General features: G+C 41.9%; 1 protein-coding gene across 3 annotated transcripts; it reads right to left on the bottom strand.

Annotated features, from left to right (window-relative positions):
* Positions 1–14,341: 14,341 nt before the first annotated feature.
* tbc1d17 (TBC1 domain family, member 17) lies at positions 14,342–25,912 on the bottom strand. Of its 3 annotated transcripts, XM_066708744.1 has the most exons (17): positions 25,820–25,911; positions 24,223–24,318; positions 23,827–23,904; positions 23,292–23,403; positions 23,022–23,208; positions 22,603–22,714; positions 22,235–22,420; positions 21,770–21,895; positions 21,575–21,678; positions 20,544–20,638; positions 20,297–20,413; positions 20,038–20,138; positions 18,333–18,432; positions 18,025–18,122; positions 17,303–17,419; positions 15,295–15,381; positions 14,342–15,154 (listed from the first exon to the last, which is right to left on the bottom strand). In XM_066708744.1, the coding sequence occupies exons 1-17, from the start codon at positions 25,844–25,846 to the stop codon at positions 14,981–14,983; spliced, it is 1,917 nt and encodes a 638-aa protein (XP_066564841.1). In that variant the 5' UTR covers positions 25,847–25,911; the 3' UTR covers positions 14,342–14,980. The 3 variants fall into 3 exon arrangements, with proteins under 3 accessions (XP_066564841.1, XP_066564843.1, XP_066564844.1); XM_066708746.1 differs by lacking the exon at positions 22,235–22,420; XM_066708747.1 differs by lacking the exons at positions 14,342–15,154; positions 15,295–15,381 and adding an exon at positions 16,144–16,594 and having other exon boundaries at positions 25,820–25,912.
* Between the last annotated feature and the right edge of the window lie 292 nt (positions 25,913–26,204).

The raw sequence follows: 26,204 nt of genomic DNA, 5'->3' as shown, positions 1-26,204 counted from the left end.
TAGACAGATTATGGTAGGTGTTGACTCGGAGACGTAACTTCAAACGTAAGGTAAAAAAAAAGGATACCACAAATATAAATATATTGGCGGGTAAAGACACATTTTACCCTCAAACAAAAAACCTTTACAATAATTAACATTTATGCAATTAATAAGAAAAAATAAAACAATAAAACAACAATTATTCAGGAATCTACCACAATTCATTATGGGAATGGTAAGTTCTTTGTTAACAAGCAGTGTACAATCAACACTCTTTATTTTTACACTCAGTATTAACACTGACTCCCAAGATGGTTTAACTCTTAAAGTGTCAATTTAACCCAATGAGTATTGAAACAACACTTTTTTTTAACACTATATTTTAACACTATAGATTTTGCTGTGCACATATGCTGGCAAACATACAATAAAAAAACATAAACAACCAGTTATAAAAATAACATAGAATTAAAATATAACATCTTCAAGCTTCAATTGGTAATATTGTCCTGTCTGATCACGCCCCCATAGAACTAATACTTTCTACCAATGATGTTTCAGGGAGCTATTCACCTCGGTGGCATATGAATACTTTGCTACTTCAAAATAAAGAATATTGTGATTTTATTAAAAAAGAAATGTGGGAATACTGGGAAATAAACGAGGGATCAGTTTCCAACCCTGGAGTGACCTGGGATGCATTTAAGGCCTATTTGAGAGGCTGTCTTATACAGCATTGTTCTTATCTTAAGAAACAAAGAATGCAGTGTCTTTTGGAATTGGAAAAAGAAATTAAAGACCTAGATTAACAGTATATAATCTGTCCTGACCCCACAACTTTGAACAATCTGAGCAAACTTAAATTAAACTCCATAATACAGAAAAAAACTGAATTTGCATTATTCCGCACTAGACAAAAATTACGAGCAGGGGGAGAGAGCAGGAACATTTTTGGCACAACGGGTTAAGCAACAGCATGCCAAGTCCTTGATCTCTTCAGTCTGGAATGATGAAAAGAAGCTGGTGATGCATAAAAAGGAAATTAATAACTCTTTTAAGACCTACTATGTAAACTTGTACTCATCCCAATGCCATAAAAATTATGACAAATTTGATCATTTATTTTCCATAATTAACCCGCCAACTTTATCAGAGGAGGAAAGGCACTCACCTATGGGTGATGTTACCCTGCAGGAAATCAAACAGGCTATTAAGGATCTTAGTGCTGGGAAGTCACCTGGGGACAATGGGTTTCCTATGGATTTTTATAAACAATTTTCTGAGGATATCGCACCCAAATTATTAATGGTTTGCAGTGCTGTGCAGAAGGGCTGTCTTCCAGCTAGTATGCAAACAGCTATTATAACTCTAATTCATAAGAAAGGGAAAGATCCTCAGGAGTGTGCCAGCTATAGACCTATTTCTCTACTCAACGTTGATGCTAAATTGATTGTGAAGATTCTGGCAACTAGATTGGAGACATTATTACCCAAGCTGATACATCCTGATCAGGTTGGTTTTGTCAAAGGCAGGACCTCAGCAGATAATCTACGCAGATTATTACATATTCTCTGGCAAACTAGAAACAGTGCAGAACCTGCAGTTGCCTTTTCTCTCGATGCCGAAAAGGCTTTTGATAGAGTGGAATGGTGGTATCTCCTTTGTACTCTGGAGGTGTTTGGACTGGGTTCGTCATACATACGCTGGTTACAATTGTTATATACTGGCCCTATGGCATCAGTCCTTACAAATTGACTGATATCTTCCCCCTTTTCACTTAATAGGTGGACAAGACAGGGTTGCTCCCTTTCTCCACTAATTTTGCCCTTGCATTAGAACCCCTGGTAGTAGCTATAAGAAACAATGCAGACATTGTGGGCATCCATGCAGGGCAGCAAGAACACAAATTATTGCTATATGCTGATGACATTTTATTGCTGTCTCTCTAACCCTCAAACAGCTGTCCATCATATTCTTTCATTAATCAATTCCTTCTCACAGATTTCTGGTTATAAAATCAATTGGACTAAATCTGAGTCTATGCCAATATCTAAAATATGCCCTCCAAGTATAAGAGAACACTGGCAGTTTAAATGGTTTCCAAATGGTTTGACATACTTGGGGATTAAGCTCACTCCAGGGTTGGAAAACATCATGCAAGCAAACCTCCTCCCTCTTATTCAACAAATTGAAATAACGTTACAAAATTGGACAAAGTTGGTCCTCTCTTTACTGGATAAAATGAATGTAATAAAGATGATAACTGTACCCCAAATCAATTATATCACGTATCTTCTCCCGCTCAGCTTCCCTCCTCGTCTTCTGGATAGATATAACAGAGCTGTTGGTAAGTTCCTATGGGCTGGAAAAAAGCCTGCTTTTAATAAAACAAAATTGTTTGCTTCCCACACGGATGGTGGCCTTGGACTCCCAAAAGTAGACTGGTATCACTATGCCTTCTATATATATATATGCATTTACTTTACATTTATTTGATTGTGTGATGTATAATCTTGATTTGTACCTTAACTTTGATACTCCTAACCCCCCCCTTCTTTTTAATTTTAATTTTTATTTTTTTTCCTCCTTGTTGTCTTATGTTGTGAAATCTAAAAATAACAAACCCGATCCATGGAGGCCCCACCTCGCAACTTACAGGACTTAAAGGATCTGCTGCTAACGTCTTGGTGCCAGATACCACAGCACACCTTCAGAGGTCTAGTGGAGTCCATGCCATGATGCATCAGGGCTGTTTTGGAGGCAAAAATGGGACCTACGCAATATTAGGCAGGTGGTCAAAATGTTATGGCTGATCGGTGTAGGTGTACAGCAGAACTGATTAAATTCTATTAATACAAAATAATTTGCATTTTTTTATTGCAGTACTTGTGGTCTTTAAAAGTAAAAGATGTATTTCAAATTTCGAGTTTAAATAATATGTATGAACTGTTTGACGTTGTAAAATATAATGTGCCAATAATTGTGTTTTAGCCCTATTTTAAACACACCCCCTCGTCCCAATCTCTCTCTCTCTCTCTCTCTCTCTCTCTCTCTCTCTCTCTCTCTCTCTCAAACACTTTCTGTTACCTACCTGCATCTTTTGTATTTGAAGGTCATCAGGCAATACCCAAAGTAAAGTTACACGATTGTACAATATGTAATTCCTTTATTAAACGTGAATATACCAGCAGGTGACTAGTTAAAATAAATGCATCAAGTACAACAACAAAACTTACATTGAGTGACTGCCCACAACAAATATCCAATGGGTGTACTGCTCATTTACATGCTGGTTCATACGTACAGTGAGGAAAAAAAGTATTTGATCCCCTGCTGATTTTGTACGTTTGCCCACTGACAAAGAAATTTTAATGGTAGGTGTATTTTAACAGTGATTAACAGCAAAAAAATCCAGAAAAACGCATGTAGAAAAAGTTATAATTTGATTTGCATGTTAATGAGGGAAATAAGTATTTGATCCCTTATCAATCAGCAAGATTTCTGGCTCCCAGGTGTCTTTTATACAGGTAACGAGCTGAGATTAGGAGCACTCTCTTAAAGGGAGTGCTCCTAATCTCAGCTCGTTACCTGTATAAAAGACACCTGTCCACAGAAGCAATCAATCAATCAGATTCCAAACTCTCCACCATGGCCAAGACCAAAGAGCTGTCCAAGGATGTCAGGGACAAGATTATAGACCTACACAAGGCTGGAATGGGCTACAAGACCATCGCCAAGCAGCTTGGTGAGAAGGTGACAACAGCTGGTGCGATTATTCGCAAATGGAAGAAACACAAAATAACTGTCAGTCTCCCTCGGTCTGGGGCTCCATGCAAGATCTCACCTCGTGGAGTTTCAATGATCATGAGAACGGTGAGGAATCAGCCCAGAACTACATGGGAGGATCTTGTTAATGATCTCAAGGCAGCTGGGACCATAGTCACCAAGAAAACAATTGGTAACACACTACGCCGTGACTGACTGAAATCCTGCAGCGCCCGCAAGGTCCCCCTGCTCAAGAAAGCACATGTACAGGCCTGTCTGAAGTTTGCCAATGAACATCTGAATGATTCAGAGGAGAACTGGGTGAAAGTGTCGTGGTCAGATGAGACCAAAATCGAGCTCTTTGGCATCAACTCAACTCGCCGTGTTTGGAGGAGGAGGAATGACCCCAAGAACACCATCCCCACCGTCAAACATGGAGGTGGAAACGTTATGCTTTGGGGGTGTTTTTCTGCTAAGGGGACAGGACAACTGCACCGCATCAAAGGGACGATGGTCGGGGCCATGTACCGTCAAATCTTGGGTGAGAACCTCCTTCCCTCAGCCAGGGCATTGAAAATGGGTCGTGGATGGGTATTTCAGCATGACAATGACCCAAAACACACAGCCAAGACAACAAAGGAGTGGCTCAAGAAGAAGCACATTAAGGTCCTGGAGTGGCCTAGCCAGTCTCCAGACCTTAATCCCATAGATAAAATGTTGAGGGAGCTGAAGGTTCGAGTTGCCAAACGTCAGCCTCGAAACCTTAATGACTTGGAGAGGATCTGCAAAGAGGAGTGGGACAAAATCCCTCCTGAGATGTGTGCAAACCTGGTGGCCAACTACAAGAAACATCTGTCCTCTGTGATTGCCAAAAAGGGTTTTGCCACCAAGTACTATGTCACAGGGGTCAAATACTTATTTCCCTCATTAACATGGAAATCAATTTATAACTTTTTTTAAATGCGTTTTTCTGGATTTTTTTGTTGTTATTCTGTCTCTCACTGTTAAAATACACCTACCATTACAATTATAGACTGATCATTTCTTTGTCAGTGGGCAAACGTACAAAATCAGCAGGGGATCAAATACTTTTTTCCCCCACTGTAAGTATTCCTCCCAATATGTTTTACTGGAATATTAGATCATGTAAACAGTTTTCTTTTACACAAACTGCAGAAAGTCTGAGCCTTGATTGGTCATATTCTGTGCAGAATGGGGACAGTCTGCATGAGGTGTGTAGTGGTTTCAGTAAATCTCAGGATGCACCAATGAAGAAGTAACAAGTTTACTATACAAAACATAAATACAGATTAACCTGGAGCTCTCCTCTCACATGAAGTGAAGAAAAAAACTAGCGATGAGAGTTGGAAGAAGTCTCTTTGTATCTTGTGATGAACAATAGGTTACAACTGTTTCTATTGGAAGTGATCTCATTAAAATACAGTTGTACAGGTTTTCAGTTTGCCACATGCATAATAATACAGTCGTCGATGAAGTCTCCAAGAGATTGAAAATACAAAAGACTGGTTGGTGCTTTCACTTTGCATAATATGTTCTATTTCAGTTTTATGGTATTTTTACAACTGGTTATTTGTTTTATAATTGTATAAGTCTGCTTAGATATGTGCACTCTGATTTCTAAACCAGTTTACACAGTTTATTGCATACAATACTTTAATTTTCAATGTAAATGCAGTGTTTCTGCCCTCAAAATGTTATGTGATCTTCATATGTAAAACTATTATATTTTATCCTACTGTAAGTTTTTCATTTTTTGTCACAAAGCTGTTTGATAAAGGAGCCACACATTATGCAGGTGCTGTGATTTTATGTAGTACGAAATGTTGATCAGCTCCGCCTTCTCTGCAACCCTTACCAGGATAAGTTTTTTTGAAAATGGATTGATGGATGTATACTTAAAGGTTATGTATAAAGATACTATATGGCTGTTCAATTATTGTGTATGAATTGTTGTGGCACCTAAAATAGACTGTCATACTGCAGCTTGCTTTGTCTACATATGCAAAAATAACTTCATTATCATGAAAATTATATCATAACTCATATTTAAAATAAAAAAGGTTGGTGGCAAAAATGTTTACTCGCTGTGAGCACCAAAAAACCTAATTGTGGCTTGAACTGGACCTGTTTGCTGTTTTGTGCTTATGTCTGTAATTTTGATTAACAGTTGATATTTGGAGAGGGATCTGTTTACACTGTGTAGGTAGGCTCAAAAAGCAGTTTAACTACTCTACTCCTATTGTATAGCAGCCTGCCCTGAGAGATAACAGTGCCCTTCCCATTGTTACAGTAAACCATAACCTGACACGAAATGCCATTAAACACTGTGCTGCCACAACAGCAAAGTCTGTTTGAATGGAGGACTCTTGTTGAAAAATTAAAGATCAGGGCCTGGATCAGCAAAATATTGCCATACACCAATAAAGCAGCAACAGGGGGAAATTGTACAACCAGGCATTCTGTAGAACATGGCATGAGAAAAAGCCGTGGCTGTGCGGGTGTGCAGTTGTCTGCTGTTTCGGACAACTGCATTGGAGTATTGGGCCTGTACTGACCGAGGGATGAGCGACATGAAGCACATCTTGGACAACACAAATGCAGAATAAGATAAAGCTAGCAATGCTGGGCAGAGTTAACATAGCTACCAAACTGGATAAGGGGTATAGAAATGGAATTAAAAGCAGAATAAAGAGGTAGACAGGAACAGATGTATTTTGTACAAAATGGACTGTGTCAGATTTTGTGTTGCCTTTGAGCTAGCTTTGCCTGGTCATGATGAGAATGAAGGTTCGCCAAACCCAGGAGTGTTTCTAGGTTTAGTGGATTTGATGTCATTCTTGGATAGTGCATGACAGGCTGCAACTGTGATGAAGGGCACTTCCAAAACTGCAAAACGAACTAATTTTATTTTTATTTTATTTTTACACCTGGCAGTGTGTATCTGTTAGGGGGGATAATTTATTCACACACTCAGTCATAAATACTGAACACATACTGAACTATGTAGAAAAAGTTTATTTAAATGTTTGAGTTATTTGAGTTTATGCACGTTTGAGTAATTTATTTTTGAGAAATTTATTAGAGGTTTCTGCCCACATTTCCAAAAACCCACCAGCTGCCACTGACACATTCACTCACACACATGCAGTCAAACACAAACACACACTCGCACATACACACACATACAGACACATCCACACTCACACACACTAAAACATAGACACAGACAGGCTGTTACACAGTGCTGTGTATTCATGGGCTGCAGCTGTATTCACACACTGAGCAGGAGGAGGAGAGCAGAGACAGGAAGACAGGGAGAGAGAGAGAGAGAGGGAGGAGAGAGGGAGGAGTGGACACCACCTCTAATTTTCCAGCTCATTACCTGGAACACAGAGAGAGACACCTGCTGAGAGAGAAAAAACACATTTTTAACATATATTTACAGACATTTGTGTAGACAGATAAACAGCATAGCCTCGGACGAAAACTGGGAGCCTTTTCATAAAACAAATGAACAGACACAAAGCACCCATTCCTGTGGTGAGTGCTGTGCTGCAGGCTGAGCCCTTTCCCTAAAGTAAATAAATGTTGGATTGTCATAACACACTTGTAATTGTTTGTAATGCTACGCTTCATTATCTAGCTACTTGTTAGATAAAAGGGATATCAGTCATGAGAAATTATTAAAATTATTGACCACTTACATTAACAGCACCAGGACAGGCCCAGTAAAGGGTAAAGGGCAACGGGCAATGGGATGGAGAAGTACGGAGGCTGACAATGAGACAGAAACAGCACAGAAGATATTGTACAACATAACTTAATCTCCTTTAGAGGGCAACACCAGTGATTTTGGGGTTCGTTCCAATGGATACTGTTTTAAGTCCACAACTAGGGACAAATTTCAGTCACCAAGTTCATTGCAAGTGGTATTTAATTTTCGTTCTAGTTTAGTAAGGAGTTGCGCACTAATCAGAGGAGCATCAACAGTCTGTTGCAATTGACCCATTGTCTTGTGTGTTTAAAAGCTGGGGATACAGCATGTAAACAATAAGAGACATATAGGTTGGAACGCCAAGTAAGCAACTATCTCCGTTTTTTTTTTTTTTTGGCCAGTGTGCCCCTCAATTGTCTAAACTGATTGGCAATTCAGAAAACCAGTCAGTGTATTTGGCAGTGATGGCACCGGCCCCAAGTAATTTAGCAGTGCTCACGTTATTTTCTGAATATTCATGTTTTAGGTCGGGTTCTTGTGTTCAGATTTTCGCAAGTTATGTGGAGAACTGCACAATCCTCCGCTCCCATTGGTGGAGCTGCGCAGATCCGCGCAGAACTGCGAAAATCTGCACTTCACGAACGAGATGTTAATGTTATGATGTTGTTTATGATGCTCTGGGAGCAGGAGGAAGATAATAGAAACTGTAAGTCTGTGCTGTTGTGATAAATTGTCATCAGCAATGGATGTGTCTGTTAACACGCGGGGGGAAAGCATTTTGTTTTCCGGTATCTATCACATGGAGAGATGGCCACAAGCATTCATATTTAACACTCATAATTTAAAAACTTCATAAAGTTGGCAAAAGAAAGCTGTAAATTCTCAAAAATAAGTAAATTATGCCTTTGATGTAGAAGATGTAGAGTACATTTGTGCACATTCATACTCACGGTAGATTAATACCACTGCAATATTTTAGTCTAAGTGCCACATAATGTATATTAGTCTACCAGTTTTTGTTATTTTACAAAATGTAAAACCAGTAGATATTAAGTAAATATACGTTGAAAAAAAAAAGAAGGTGCATTGTCCAAACATAACGCAAAACAATATGGAAGGGTTACTAATGCAGCCAAATGAACAAACGTCTACTTCTTGTAACGGCAGAGCAATGGGAGAATCTGTGGGACTTTGTTTTGGGGGTAGATTGTAGATTTTATGGGGTTTTTAAATGTACTTTAACATTATAACCCTCAAACTTAAAGTGTGATGAAATGTGATTCATGTATTTGACTGCACTGTAGCAATACTGCAACATTTAAATGATGTATTAATTGTATGATGCACTTATTCTATATTCTTTAATGTGATATGCTTTGGTATGGTGTTCCACTATATACAATTAAGATTAATTGATTTAATTTGAATGAGGATTAAAGATTCTCATTGTCCAAAATAGATGTGCTGGACAAACAAGTCTGATCCATGGAGGCTCCACCTTGCAACTTACAGGACTTAAAGTATCTGCTGCTAATGTCTTGGTGCCAGATACCACAGCACACCTTCAGAGGTCTAGTGCAGTCCATGCCTCGACGGGTCAGGGCTGTTTTGGCGGCAAAAGGGGGACCTACACAATATTACGCAGGTGGTCATAATGTAATGGCTGATCGGTGTGTGTGTATATATAGGTTACAAAAAAGTGCCGTTTAGCCCCTGTATGAACTTTTATATCCCTAATTTATCATTGGCACCCTTTGGCACTTAGCAAAGTATGCAAAGCAGACTTTGGGCACTCCATTCAAAAAAGGTTCGCCATCCCTGCTCTATGGGCAGAAATGTGTACTGTTCTGCACATCTAGGTTATGGTGTTGGTCATGTGGACCACAGTTTAATTCACATTTCATTCATTAATTTCACTCTTGTCTCATTGTTTACATAGCAAACAAACTGACCATTTTCAAATATAATGATACAACAGGGATATGATAGGGCAGTTGTGTGGCAGCAGACACAGTGTTGGGGTAAAATTGCCCCCTATTTATTGTATATACCCACTGTATAACTGTTAGAAAATATAAGAAACTTTCCAGTAAGTTACTAGTTAAAACTTGTTCTTATTAGGATTTCTCTGCTCAGACTTATCTGTATGGCAGATGAAAAATTTCTGCTGCTCTGGCAAATTCTTTGGGTAACGAACCGAAATTATCTATAACATGTTTTTCTCAGCACAGTGTGTACTGCGTCCTTGATATCAATGCCTCCCTTTCTGGACTAATTACAAAGAATACTTCATGAAATATTGTTTCTCGTGCTGTGTACTGTGTCCTTGATATGAATGCCTCCATGCTTGAACTAATTAGAAAGAATACCTTATCAATTATTGCTTCCCGTGTCTCAGAACTGCCCCGGGACATGTGCCAAGAAAATATCATCCAGTTTCAGGATGGCCCCGAAACTCCTTTGAAATACTGCTTGTAAATGTATAAAAGGCTGTGTGAAACTTTCAATAAACTGAAGATAAACTAACAGACTTCGGTGTCTGTGACTTTTTCTTCCCGAGCGCTCGTCTCCTGCTGAAAAGTCTCCTCTGTTGCTGGAAGCGCTGACTGGGGTACCTGATTCACTGGGGAATCCGCAGGGTTGCTTCAACTGAAGCGTTGTACCTTAACACACAGACATGAAAGTGACAGATAGCTCCAACGTGCGCTTAAAAATAAATGAATAAAGAAGGGTTAAATCACAAAAACAATGGGATCAAGAGATAACAGCAAAGCAGGTTTGTGGCCGTGCTGCTGTGTCAGTTATGTATCTGTACCTCAGAAGCGTTTTTTTTATTATTATTATTATTATTATTATTATTATTATTATTATTATTTTTTTTTTTTTTTTATTATTTTTTTTATTATTATTATTATTATTTATTTATTTATTTATTTTATATTTTTTTTATTTATCCAGTGCGACATACAACATAAGTGCAAAAATACAGTAAGTACAAGGCATCAATCATTACAAATTCAATTTAACTAAATCATAGCAATTCAAGATAATACATTTTACAAATTCCAAATTACAATTTACACAAGTACAGTAAGTGAGGTCCTACATCCTGGACGGTGAAAGCTAAGTGCTGTCAAGATGTAGGGTCACAGTCAGGGGTTATGGGAAAGGGAGCAAGGAGGAAAACAAATCAAGAACGCAAGAAGCATAATAAAAACTGTGAAGTGCTATCTAGCAGGGATAAAAGGACTAATATTACAAGTACTGTCAGAAAAGATGAGTCTTGAGTAAGCGCCGGAATGAGGTCAAGGACTCTGCTGTTTTGACTTCGGTGGGCAGGTCGTTCCACCATTTAGGGGCCAGGGATGAGAAGGAGTGGGCTCTGGAGGAAGGAGAGTGGAGAGGAGGTAGAGTTAGTCTTCTGGTACTGGAGGAGCGCAGTGGTCTGGAGGGGATGTATGGAGAGACGAGTGACTGAAGGTAGCTTGGTGCAGTGTGGTCGAGACAGCGGTAGGTGAGGGTCAATGTCTTGAACTGAATGCGTGCCGGTATCAGGAGCCAGTGGAGGGAGCGGAGCAGTGGAGTAGCGTGTGCAAACCATGGCAGAGAGAATACCAGACGAGCCTCAGAGTTCTGGATGAGCTGGAGCAGACGGGTAGTAGATGCAGGCAGGCTGGCCAGGAGGGAGTTGCAGTAGTCCAAGTGGGAGAGGACCAGTGACTGGACGAGCAGCAGAGTCGAGTAGTTGGTGAGAAAGATACGGATCCGGCGTATGTTGCTCAGGAAGAATCTACAGGTGCGTGTCAGCGTGGTGATGTGCCGAGTGTAGGAGAGCGCAGGATCGAGGGTGACTCCTAGATTTTTAGTGGAAGAAGGAGAGAGTGTGGTGGATTCCAAGCGGATTGAGATGGGGAGGTCAGCAGAAGGTGAGGAAGAGTGGGGGAAAAACAGGAGATCCGATTTGGAGAGGTCGAGCTTGAGGTGGTGTGAGTGCATCCAGGTGGAAATAGCAGACAAGCAGGAAGAGATGCGAGAGGGGATGAGAGGGTCAGAAGAAGGAAAAGACAGGAAGATCTGGGCATCATCAGCGTAGAAGTGGTAGGGGAAACCATGGGAAGTGATGAGGGGGCCCAAGGAGCGAATGTAGAGAGAGAACAGGAGCGGGCCCAGGACGGAGCCTTGGGGAACGCCTGTGAGGAGAGGCTGGGGGGTGGATGAGGAGCCTCGCCATGTCACTTGGTAGGACCGGTCACTGAGGTAGGAGGAGAACCAGGTGAGAGCCGTCCCAGAGATTCCAAGGTCAGCGAGGCAGGAGAGGAGAATGGAGTGATCAACGGTGTCAAATGCTGCGGAGAGGTCAAGGAGGATGAGGACTGAGGAGAGGGAGGCCGCTCGAGCACAGCTAAGGGAGTCAGTGACTGCCAGGAGAGCTGTCTCAGTGGAGTGAGCTGTGCGGAAGCCGGATTGCAGAGGATCAAGGAGTGAGTGTTGGGACAGAAAGTCAGAGAGCTGACGGTGGACCGCCTGCTCGAGAGTCTTTGAGAGGAAGGGGAGTAGGGAGACAAGGGCGGTAGTTCTGAGGAGAGGTGGCGTCAAGGGTTGGTTTCTTGAGCAGTGGGATGACAGCGTTGACACTACACTGTAGTTTAGTAATAGCCGTGATACAGTCTATTAGTGTCTCAGTCTGTATCAGTCAGTCATTAAAGAGCGCAATGGGTGTCATGGGGGACGGGTGTGTATCATAGGGGACAAGAGAAATAGTCTTTGGCCCATATGATGTGTACTTCACCATATTTTATGGAAACCTGGCTATATTTTTACCAGAGTACACCACACTATAGTCTTGTAGGGGTCAGAAGTGTCAAAGCCTCATATTGGGCCCATGGTCCTATAAGACATTTCTTGTTCCCATGACATTTTTAAGCTTCCTCTTTCTTATTGAGCTCATATTTGCATATTATACAGGTTTTATGATGTAAAAACAGTTTCATTACACTTGGGGCTACTTCCATTGTATGATCATTAATAATGGTAATAAAAATAATACTTACATATACTTATAGTAACATACATAGTACCACGAACATGAACACACCTGCTTTATACTACAGCTACTAATCTGCTTACTGTTACACACTACTCCTGATGCACACAACTCCTAACCAGAACAACACTACTGCTGCTGTGATTAAAATATGATATGAACCTGCAGCCCACCATAGAAATAATACCTAGCAAGCAATATATCATGCAAAGTACTGTCATATGCAGATAAAGTCTCTTCAGGTCCTTTCAATTCTAGTTGTTGTAATAATTATGTCATTATTACTGCTGCTGTCGGCCTTCTCCATAGACTGAGGGTTTGCTGTAATCAATTAGAAATGTTGTTATACACCAATCAGCCATAACATTATGACCACCTGCCTAATATTGTGTGGGTCCCCCTTTTGCCGCAAAAACAGCCCTGACCCGTCGAGGCATGGACTCCACTAGACCTCTGAAGGTGTGCTGTGGTATCTGACACCAAGACGTTAGCAGCAGATCCTTTAAGTCCTGTAAGTTGCGAGGTGGGGCCTCCATGGATCAGACTTGTTTGTCCAGCACATCCCACAGATGCTCGATTGGATTGAGATCTGGGGTATTTGGAGGCCAAATCAACACCTTGAACTTGTTGTTGTGTTCCTCAAACCATTACTGAACCATTTTTGTTTTGTGGAAGGGTGCATTATCCTGCTGAAAGAGGCCAATACCATCAGGGAATACCATTTCCATGAAAGGGTGTACATGGTCTGCAACAATGCTAAGGTAGGTGGTACATGTCAAAGTAACATCCACATGAATGACAGGACCCAAGGTTTCCCAGCAGAACATTGCCCAAAGCATCACACTGCCTCCGCCGGCTTGCCTTCTTCCCATAGTGGATCTTGGTGCCGTGTTCTCCAGGTAAGCGACGCACACGCACCCGGCCATCCACATGATGTAAAAGAAAATGTGATTCATCAGACCAGGCCACCTTCTTTCATTGCTCTGTGGTCCAGTTCTGATGCTCACGTACTCATTGTAGGCATTTTCGGCAGTGGACAGAGGTCAGCATGGGCACCCTGACTGGTCTGCAGCTACGCAGCCCCATATGCAACAAACTGCGATGCACTGTGTGTTCTGACACCTTTCTATTAGAACCAGCATTAACTTTTTCAGCAATTTGAGCTACAGTAGCTCGTCTGTTGGATCAGACCACACGGGCCAGCCTTCGCTCCCCACATGCATCAAAGAGCCTTGGCCGCCCATGACCCTGTCGCCGGTTCACCGCTTTTCCTTCCTTGGACCACTTTTGATAGGTACTGACCACTACAGACCGGGAACACCCCACAAGAGCTGCAGTTTTGGAGATGCTCTGACCCGGTCGTCTAGCCATCACAATTTGAACCTTGTCAAAGTTGCTCAGATCCTTATGCTTGCCAATTTGTCCTGCTTCTAACACATCAACTTTGAGGACAAAATGTTCACTTGCTGCCTAATATATCCCACCCACTGACAAGGTGCCATGATAACGAGATTATCAGTGTTATTCACTTCATCTGTCAGTGGTCATAATGTTATGGCTGATTGGTATATAATAGTAATAATGCTTTTCATTGCTTCACGTCTCTCATAGAATTGTAGCTCCAAATAGGTCCCAGTTTCTTTATTAATATGATCATTCACACCATTTGTATTATTATTGCTGCAGTTCAGACCACAGTCCTCATTAACTCACAGTATTCCTGCGCAGTTGCACTTCCAGCAGAGGCTACCGATCACTGCTTTGCACCATGCTTGCAACCACACAGCAAGAACCAGACTGCAGCCAAACAGTGGGCAGATTCAATGGTCTTTTATTCGGCCAAGACAAACAACACAGTGACGCTACAGAAAAACGTCACAGCAAGCCCACCGTGCTGGTCTCACAGAGATTAACACAGGTTCTTAGACAACAGCGCAGGAAACGCCCCTGACATTCCTGTTGCAACCCTGCTCCAGCGGACACAATTACTGCCATTGGAAGACAGGAAAATTGATTATAGAGGATTATATGTGTGCTTATATATGGTAAGAGTATGTGTCTTTGTGTGTGTTATTGTAGGTGGAGGTCTCCAAACTGGATAGACCATCATGTTGACTTTTGACCTCAAATCAACTCTACAAATCATGATATATTTAAAAAGAGAGACAGACAGAGAGACTTAGAGAAACAGAGATAGGGAGAGACACAGACAGACACAGAGAAACACACAGAGAGCCACAGATAGACACACAGAGAGACATAGTGACAATGTTATCTGAAGCCACTGCCCTGAACAGAACTGATATAATCAAACCATGACTGTCTCGCAGTGTAGTGAGTGTAGTGTAAATAATTATATAGTTATGACACACCCTTTATTAATCAATACATTGAGAGACATTCACAGCTAGACCCCAGCAACACACATGCACTGCAGGTCACAAATCAAAGGGTTAAGGGTAGGTAGGGGGCGGGTGCTGGACCTCGGTCACGGCCCCTAATTGGCTGGAGGTGGTGGTGGTGGATTCTGATTGGATGAGAGGGCTGCTGGAACTACGCTCTGAGATGCCTGACTGGACAGGGAGGGGACAGAGACCCAAAACCTCCCGGACTTTGGCAGACACATCCTGAGAGAGGGAGAGAGAGAAAGATGTAATTGACCGACTCACACACCAACACACACACACACACACACAGGCTCACACAGACATACACAGGCTCAGATGGGCTCACACAGGCTCACACAGGCAAACACACAAAGTCTTACAGGAGAGGAGCTCAGCTGGGTGTAGATGCCCTCAGCACAGCAGAGTACATAGGACACATCCAACTGCATTGACAGATCATTGATGTGCTGAGAGAGGGAGGGAGGGAGAGACAGACAGAGGGAGAGATGGAAAGAGAGAATCACTGATATTTTAATCTAGAAACAGCGCCCCTACAATTTCAGGCAGAGAGGCAAAATGCAGCACTGTACAGTCATAATAACAATACTACTACTAGCGATAACAATAATAAAATTATTAAAAACAAAAAGAACAACAAAAACAAAAATAGTAATATTGGGTAAACTGCAACAAACTGAGCGACTGAAGTTAGTCCCCAGTTGTGGAATAAAAAAGGTCTCCATTGCAACAAACCCCAAAATAACTGCTGCTGCCCTCTAGAGGAGACTAAGTAAGGGACTAACTTAGTCCTACTTCAGCTTTGGAATAACTATGGAAAGTACCATACTAAGCGGAACAAAATGTGATAAATCACAAAATGTATGAATGTATTGACACATTTTGTAACTGAACTATTCATAACCAAATTTATATATATATATATATATATATATATATATAAACATTTGTTTTTGACATCGACAACATATTTGTAATTTATGAATAGTGTACATAGATGAAATTGACAGGAAATATATATATATATATATATATATATATATATAAAATAATAATAATAATAATAATAATAATAATAACCAGTTTACAAATTGTAATTTGAAAGGTTATATTAAATACTATGAAATAACTGAGAATATATTGAATGCTCTACAGGAATTATTATACACCTGGAATTGTAATGCAATATTATATGAATAATATGAAGTTATACACTCAGTAGCCATGGTACACCTGCTCGTTAACGCAAACAGCCAAACAGCTAATCATGTGGCTGCAACTCAATACATAAAGCATGCAGCCATAGTCAAGAGATTTAGTTATTGTTTGACCAAACATTAGAATGGGGAAGACGCGTGATCTAAGCGACTTTGACTGTCGTATGATTATTGGTCCCAGACGTGGCGGTTTCAGCATCTCAGAAACAGCTGACCTCTTGGGATTTCACACACTGTACAGTCTCTAGAGTTTACAGAGAATGGTGTGATAAACAAAAAACATCCAGTGAACAGTAGTTCTGTGGACGAAAACAACTTGTTAATGAGAGAGGTCAGATTAGAATGGCCAGACTCATTCAAGCTGACGGAAAGACCTTTACAACACTGGTGTCGAACCTTGAAGCAGATGGGCTACAGCAGCAGAAGACCACTCCGGGTTCCACTCCTGTTAGCCAAGAACAGGAAGATGAGGTTACAGTGGACACGTGATCACCAATCATGTGTGAAGATTGAAGACTGAAGATTGGAAAAACGTCACCTGGTCTAATGAATCTCGATTTCTGCAGTAACATGCAGATGGTAGGGTCAGAATTTGGAGTAAATCACATGAATCCATGGATCCATCCTGCCTTGCGTCAATGGTACAGGCTGGTGGTGGTGGTGTAATGGTGTGGTGATTTCTTGGCACACATTAGGCCCCCTCAGAGGACTATAGGGCCGATTTCAGCCCACGCTGTCATGTTTCTAGAGGATTTTCGGCCCAAACTTCCACCCCCACTTTAGTCTTACAAATATTTTTATTGGACAATTCTACATAGCAACGAACTGTCTTAACCAAAAGCAGAGATGTTTGTTGTGAGTATTAACCAATCAATCGCGCAACCAATTTATTGGGTAAAAGAAAAACCCGTCTCTAAGAGCAGATGGGAAAAAGGCTGCTCGCTGAAAGTGCTGATTAAATTAGAGAGCTTTTAAGGAAGTCAAATGAGGAATGTTTTTTGTTTACTGCTTCTGAGACCAATAAAACTGAATTAAGCAATTTTTTGTAATTATAAACTTTTATTTGAGCACATTGTTCATTATTGTAGACAGTTATGAATCTGACCACAACAATAATAATAATACTAATAATTGACAGCTTCTCTACTCCTACCTTCAGTATCATGTTAAAGTCGTAGTCTGATCCCATCAGAGCCACCCTCTGGGAGGTCAGAATGCCACAGGCCACCAGCAAGTGAAAGTTAGAACAGGGCAGACCAGTCCACATCACCTGCAGAAAGAGGACAACAGATCCAAGGAATGTTACTATGAGATCCCCACCTTGACAAATTCTCCGTTATGTCATCAGAGGTCACCATTTTCTTATTTTTGTCCTCTCCCAGTCTTTTCCTAGGTTGCTTTAGGTCAAGTTCTCCCTGATTATCCATCAATTAACCCACCTGCCCCTTGTCTCCTCCAGTCATGTTGCTCCATATATATACCCGTCAAGTCATTTTGCTCGGTACATATACCCCTCACTCACAGAGTTAATCGTGAAGTCTTGCTTACTACTAGTATCAATCTGAGCATTTATATTTACCCTGCCCTTTGTTTTTGACTAGTGCCTGATTCTCTGTACCCTGATTATTGGATTTCCTGATTTACCCTGTTTGCCCAACCGTTTGAACTTTACGCCTGCCTTTTTGACTTCGTAATTCCCCTTGGCCTTTGTTGTTTTTATTGCCGGCCATTGACCCCAGTTTGTTTGACTATGACACTCTGGTGCTCTGCATCTTGGGTCCTACACCCCTGACAGCTCCAAGCGTGACAGTTACACATGGCACAGTATATATTAATGGGAATAAGTCAGTCAGTCAGTCAGTCTGCCAGTCTGACCTCCCACAGTGTCAGAATGTCCTCGAAGCTGAACTCCCTCTTGAACCAGATCAGAAGCCACCGGAAAGTGAAGCACAGAGAGCCAGAGTCCTGAGAGTCTGAGGGAGAGGGAGACAGTCAATATTGAGGTAGTGACAGTTTAGGATTCACAATACACATGGGGAATGAGAAACAGACAGACAGACAGAGAGACACAAAGAGAAAGAGACACTCGTATCCAGGAAAACACAAAATGCATATAGATACACAACATAGACACAGACACACTCGCACACACACACACACACACACATACACACTCTCAGTACCCAGGAAATCACACAGCTCGGGGTCCAGAGTCCTCAGAAGGATGTTGAGCTGCAGCAGCTGCTGCTTCATGGCCTCCTGAGACTCCTCGAAGTTCTGGTGCTGAGAGAGAGAAAGAGAGAGATCAAATCAGCAGGTCAACACAAATCACTGAAAATCAAGACAGAGCAAGGGACACATTAACCTAGTGCCCCAGTATATGACTGCCTGCCGCAGACGGAAGGGGGTGCCAGTGAGCACCCTTCCATAGGGGCAATATAACTGTAAATAAAAAATGTTCTCTAGTGTTTTTCTACTGTTCTGTTTGTGTTTTGTTATGATCAAGGCCTTATCATGCGACCTACTTTCTAAGGCTGCTTATTCATTCCTCCTGCACTAGGTGGCCATGTAGTCTGCTGCATTAATATTCTCTCTTAATTAATAATCTCTCGACTCCTCGATTAGTCTTTCCATTAACTGTGTTGGGCAACTTTTCTCGACAGAAGTACGTAATTCATGATGATTAACTTTTCTATTCAATTAATGCACATTGCTAAAAAATTCACAAAAATATGAGTTAAAGCACTGAATTTGTGTTGGTATTATAGTTTGAAGGGTTATATCCCAATTTTATGAGTTTAAAGATGAGAGTTGTAGTAGTCGCATGAGAAATCACAGGATTAATTTAAGCGTATGTTTACCCTAGATGTAGCTGAATTAATGGTTGCAGAAACCAGTAAGTACTCCGAGCAGGTTTGTGCTCGTTATAGTTTAGCCCCCTAGTCCAGTTTACAATTTTGTATCTCTTTTCCCCACTTTGAATGTATCATTCTTCCCATGAACATCTACAGACGAGTCAATTATCTCTTTCTGTGGATGAGTCTTTTTTCTGCAATTTATTCCCAACAAACGTCAACATTTAGGAATTAAAAATGCCATCCTGACTGATGCCCTGACACACATGTATTTAAAGTTGCATATAAACCACTTCATACTTGATTATATCTAATCTGGCAGTGTGACAGGTAGATGACAGGACAGGAAGAGAGCAGCTCCCCTTTGCAGGCCAGACTCTACTTGGTGGCCATCTTGAGGAGCTCTCGCTCATTGTTAAGTGGCAGCAACTGGCATTTATTTAAAGGGACAGGCATCCCTTTATGACAAATACACCTTATTCAATAGTATTTGTTAGAATGTGCAAATACATCATTCAAATGTTTTAATTTACTAGAAGGAATTAAGTTAACTTCAACTTTGCTTAAACATTTCACAGCGCCCTGTGCCATGGTTGTAATTGAAAGAGTGCAGATTAACTATAATCCATTGATCCTACTTTCAGTTTGGAGGGATTCAATAGTCTTCGGATAACAAACAAAATGTGTGAAACACACTGATCTTTGCATCTGTGGCTTGTCAGTAGCTACAGGTACACTGACACACATCTGTACCAGTCATACAATTTTCATCTTGTGCTTATCAGCAATTTGGAGCAGATATTCCCTCCTCAACTGAGCTCCTAAAGGAATTGCTCCTGTATTTATTACATTTGTTCAGAAATTATTGTAGTTTGGGATTATCTTTTTTCCCCAGAGGAATATTGGCACAAACAGAGGCCTCTGTCAAAACTATTATCTTTCCCTGATGTTTTACTGGAGGAGGATGTTTAACAGCTGTCAACCCCAGACTTTCAATTTCCCCCTCCCCAGTCTCCCCCGACTCCCTCCTCACCACCAGCTGCATGAAGCCTGTGAGGCACCAGAAGGACTCCACCTCGTTCTGAGTGACAAAGAGGATGGGAGAGAGCAGGTCACTCATACCCTGGACATAGCCTGAAAGGGAGAAAGAGAGAGAGGGGGAGGGAAAGAGAAGAGGAAAGAGAGCTGTGGTTAGTCTCAAGGTAGTGTATCACTCAGTCAGTAAGTCAGTGAGTGAATCAGTTAGTGTGTGAGTAAGTGTATCAATCATTGTGTCAGTCTCTCTTTCTCACCCAGGTCGAAGTTGTACATGCAATAGGTCATCAGCACGTCATGGAGGAGACCCAGGCCGGGGCTGTCACTGCCTGCAAAGAATCGATTATTCCGGTCCGTCCTGTTCACGTCACGCTCTGGGGGAGGGAGGAAAGGAGGGGAGAAGGAGAGAGAGGGAGAGTAAGGGAGATAGAGACAGATTAAAACAAATAAATGTAATAATAACAGAGGGGACAGAGACTGGCGGTGATGGGCAGACTCACTGACCAATCAGGCTTCGGTATCCTCGCAGGAGAGAGTTCCTCATCTCCTGCTCTTCACTAACTGACTTCCACTGCACCTTCATCCTGAAATACTCATCTCTGAGAGAGAGAGAGAGAGAGAGAGAGAGAGAGAGAGAGAGAGAGGTCAGGGTGGTGAAGAGAAACAGCAATATGACAATATATAGAGAGTAAATACAGACTGAATGACTGGCACACTGACTGACTAAGTCATTAACATGCAGCCTAATATTCCATGAATAATCAGAATAAAATTCCTTCATAGAAACAACAATTTTAGAATAGCCCAACCCGAACTGAGCCTCTAAATGAAATTTCATTCTGAATAAAGGATCTGGTATATACCTTTGATAATTAGGAGAATATTAGCCATATAAACGCTTGTTCGGATTACATCATGAATCGGAATGAGTTAACGTTTAGTGCGCATGTTCCTCTTGGTCTGCTCTGAATAAGCTGACTTATTGAAAAACTGTCGGTGGCAGCGAATAGACAGAACTGGTCTTATAAGGAGACGCAGCACAACTCTTTCCCACCAGTCCTTACTCCACACTTTCACCCACTGGTGACATGTCACTCTTAGGGGTAAAGCTGGATTTACTGATCTGCTGTACATGGTCATGAAATTTGAAGTAAATACCTCTGCTTCATGTTGTTGCCGTCTTCTGAATAGCAGAAAGTTTGCAATTGCTGCATCTGCCTTAATTGCAAGGATATGACTAAAGCCAGCAAGATGCACAGAATGCAAAGTAACAGACAAACAAAAAAAGACAAACTGCACAGCAAAACGACACTGTAAAAGTCACAAAGTAGCCTATTTGGGTTATAGGATTGACATGTAAACAGGTACCCACAAAAACCTCATGAATGTGCGATCATGTAAACAGTTGGTTTGGAATATCCATTCCGAATGAACAAATATTATGCATGTAAACGTAGTAACTAACTGACAAGACAATAGATAAAACTAAGAAAGACAGAGGGAGGGAGAGAGGAAGGGAAGGAGGGATTCCTCACGTCTTTCTCCTCAGTATCTCCTCTCTCTTCTTTGCCGTGCTTTCCCATGGGTAGAACCCCAACAAGAACTTCCACACATCCTTCCGGAGCGAGGGAGCAATACCCTGAGAGAGAGAGAGAGAGAGAGATTATCTCAGACCCTAATATAGACCCCAGAGACAGAGAAACTGGATTGTGATTGGTGAACAGATGTACCCCTCTGAATATGAACTCCTTGATTTGCTGGGGGTTCTGGAGCTGACCCTCTTCGTCAAAATATTCCTCCCATTTGTTCAGAGGCTCTGCCCTCTTCACCTCAGGCCGGGGGATAAGCTCTACCCCCTTGTAAGAGGAAACAGGAATTTGATAATATCAACACAAACCCTCTCTCTCTCCTTCTCTGTCCATCATCCTCTTTCTGTACATTTCTCCTCTTCTGTCTTCCTCCCCTACTGTAATTTCCTTCCTTCACCCCTCTCTCCCTGCTCCTCCACACCCACGTCTCCATCTCTATCCTTCTCCCTCCTCCTCAGCCCTCTCCCTCTCTATCCTTCTCCCTCACACCTCTTGCCCTCCTCCTCCACCCCTCTCCCTCACACCTCTCTCCATCTCCTCCCTCTCAATAGCTCTCCCTCACCCGTCTCACCTCTCTCCCTACCTCTCTCTTGCTCTCACACTCACACAAGTAATAAGCTCAAAGCCAGGCTCATCCTCGGCCCCACCCACGGCACCTCCCCCATCAACTCCAGCCCCACCCCTCGAGCAGTGATTGGCTGGGGAATGGGGGGGTCGCAGGGCACCCCGGAAGAAGTTGGTGACCTTGGAGAAGCCCCCAAAGGTGGTGGCATAGGGGTCCTGTATAAATCTCTGAGAGACAAAGAAGGAAGGCGGGAGGGAGGGAGAATGTGAGAGGGATGAAGACAGAGAAGGAAGGGGGAGGGGGGAAAGAGAAGATTAATATTATAGAGTTAAAATAATGAGTGATACACTGACTGGCTGACTGACTATCTGACTCTCTGACAGACTGACTGATTGACTGACTGACTCACAGACACCAAGTCAGATGTTCCATCGTCGAACAACTGCAGTTCATCAAACGACTGGGAGAGGGCACCAGAGTCATGGGGATAAACCAGGAACAAACGAGAATCTACTGGAGAACTGAGAGAGAGAGAGAGAGAGAGAGAGAGAGAGAGGGAGAGAGTGGAGTCAGTCAGTCAGGGTGTCAGTCATCAATCAGTCAATTTTATTTGTATAGCGCCCTTTGCAAGGTAGCCACAGAGCACTTTACAGAGTGGTAAACATACAACAGATGTACAGCAGAATAAAATAATACATAAATAATACAATAAAGTAAAATAAAAATAGACCTTTAACAGTTTAATTGATTTAAAATAAAGTAAATTAACATTTAAATAAAGCATTTAGTCAATCAGTTTGTCCGTCAGTCAGTCAGTGAGTCTCTTACGGGGCTAGGATGATGTATCTTTGTAGGGCTGCCAGCAGCTCTCGGGTGCCCCCCCTGTGGAAGTGCAGAGGGGGGAGGGGTGCTCCACCCTGGCTGGTCAACACCAGGAAGTTGCGACCCAAAGAGAATCGAGAGCGTCGCAGGGAGGAGAGCTCAGAGAGAGGGAGAGAGAAGGAGGACCAGCCACCTGGGAGAAAGAAGGGGGAGGGTTAATACAGTATAAAAACAGTAGCTTACTGACTGGCACACACAGTGACTGACTGAGTTCACCTTTCTCAGTTCCTCTCTCTCTGTCAGGGGTGCATGTTTTCACTGTGCTGATCACTGCCCAATCAGGCTCGTAGCCGGGGTCAAAGTTTGTCTCCTCTTCACTCTCCCCATCCTGAGAGATGGAGGCACAGAAAGAAGAACAAGTATGAGAGAGATAAAGAGGGAGGGAGAGAAAGAGAGAGACGGAGAGACAGTCAGTGCTTATCTCTCTGTTAATCAGTGTTAATGAGTATTACATTTAACACTACGTTACCCTACATTTTAACTTCTGCACTTCTGTAATTTTGAATGGTTTAATTGAATTTTGTACTGTATTATTGCACTTTTGTATTGCTCATGTAACCTGTAAGTCACCCTGAATAAGGGAATCTGCCAATACATAATAATAATAATAATAATAATAATAATAATAATATCAATCAGTTTTAATTAATGATAAGTGTTGTCAGTCAGTGCTTATCTGTCTTTGTAGTAATGAGTGTCAATCCATGTTAACTGGCTATAGGGAGTTATGGGTGGGTGTTAAGCCTCTTGCCTTCTTGCTGTAGACAACCTGGGGTGCAGTTCCCCTCTCCTCCTCCAGGGGGCTCCACTCCAGTGCCGGCTCCCCCCCCTGTAGACAGCACAGCCATCAATATCCAATAACCAATCAATAATCAATAAACCAATATAAACCAAGCATAACTCTCTAATCAATACTGACATTTCAATGCACAGTACTCAGTGACCAATAGTCAGTAACCAATAACCAATAGTCAACAGTCGGTAGCCATTATCAACTGATCAATACTCAATAATTTGAAGTCACTTATCAAGATTCAAGTCATTTATCAACAATCAATAGTTAGTAATTAATAACCAATACTCAATAGTCCAATATGAATAATAAACAGTCAATAATACATCTCAGTTGTCATTGGTCAGTACTCACTCTCTCAGTGATGCGGATGGTCCCAGGGATGGTCGACTCCTGGTTGTTCCTCTTGGCGTTGGTGTGTAGGAACACCCCCTCTTTCTCAAACAATACCTGACAACACAGTAAATACACCATAATAACACTATACCAACACACACCACTTATTTAACCCCACCTGACAACATAGTAATCATAGTGTAATAACACTGTATCAACACACACACCCATTCTCACTCAAATTCATCTAACAAAGTAATAACACTTAGAACAATGTAAAAAAAAACACCCTTCTGAAACACAACCTGAAAGCACAGTATTTGCACTGCAATAACATTGTACCAACACTCACCTTCTCAAACACAGTATGACAACACAGTAACAAACAACAACACAGTAATAACGATGTAACAACAAATCATTATTCTCAAACAGTCTGACAACACTGTTATACACTGTAACAACACAAACACTCACACACAGTCACACACACAGACACACAAAGACACTCATGCATGCTCGCATGCTCACAGACTCAGGAACAGACACACTCACACGCACACCCACACCATACTATACTAAATAAAAGGAGATGATTGATTGACTCACAGGCACACACAGTACACTGACAACAACACTGATGATGTGAAGTGTATTGTAATGTAATACACTGTGCTGGTTGTGTGGCACTGTGGCTGTATTGTATTAGGAGGTGTTATACTTTTGACAAACACACACACACAGACAGACAGACGCAGCCCTGGAATAGTAGAATTAGTAGGAATGTGAGGGACAGAGAGAGAGAAAGAGAAAGAGACAGAGAGAGACTGTCTCTGTAGTATTGTGCGTGTCTGTACTGGACTGTGTTCGTCTGTAATTTACAGTGTCTGTAGTGTAATTTACAGTGTCCATAACTGTAATTATTTGTGTCTGTAATGTACTTTGTGTCTGTACTGTATTGTATGACTGTACTGTTACTGTGTGTCTGTACTGTATTGTGTTCATCTGTAATTTACTGTTTCTGTACTGTATGGTGTGTCTGTACTGTAATGTACAGTGTATCCGTACTGTATTGTGTATCTGAACTGTAGTTTACTGTGTGTCTGTATTGCACTGTACTGTGTGTCTATACTGTAATTTAGCGTCCATACTGCATTGTGTCTGTACTGTAATATACTGTGCATCTGTACTGTACTGTATGTGTCTGTACTGTATTGTGTGCCTGGCCTGTACTGTACTGTACTGTATTGTGTGTGTGTGTGTGTGTGTGTGTGTGCGCTGTAATAAGGAATAATAATTCAATAGACAAGACGAAGAATAAAGAAAGGGCAAGAGAGCGAGAAATTAAGAGACAAAAGGAGAGAGTGGGTGAGTCAGAGAGAGTCTGACATCGAGAGAGAAGAAAAGGGAGGGAGTTAAGGGAGGAGAGAGACAGAAAGAGGAGAGGATTTCTACTATAATGCAGAAAGTATTCAGTCAGTAAAGCAATTGCGATCTCATACTGCCAGGATATAATGACGTTACCCCCCATCCCCCCACCATTGATACCGTGGCCGCTTCCCCCTCTGCCTGTCTCCCCCTCGCTCGCTCGCTCGCTCTCTTTTTCGCCACTCACCTTGTGACTCTCGCCGTTCGCCTCCATGGCTCCAAAACAACAAGACGACACTTCCGTCTCGGTCAGAGAAAGCACCGCCCCCAACTCCCCGCCCCTTGAAACGGACCCCTGACCTGGAGAGCGACAGCAACACGGAGAGGAGGGGGGCTGGGTGAAGGGTGTAGAACTCAGCCGCCATCTTGGTAAAGTTATAAACAGACTGATTTGAGCCACAATACTGTACTTTGAACTGTACTGTATATTTGCACACCTGGTGTAAACACACTGAGTGTACTGTATATATACACCAGCAGTACACACACTGACTGTACTTTACTGCATATATACTGGAGTACACACTCTGAGTGCACTGTATATTTACACCTGGGGTACACACACTGACTAT

Source organism: Amia ocellicauda, chromosome 7 (assembly GCF_036373705.1).
Source record: "Amia ocellicauda isolate fAmiCal2 chromosome 7, fAmiCal2.hap1, whole genome shotgun sequence".
NCBI lineage: Eukaryota > Metazoa > Chordata > Actinopteri > Amiiformes > Amiidae > Amia > Amia ocellicauda.
This window is presented reverse-complemented; position numbering and strand designations above follow the sequence as displayed.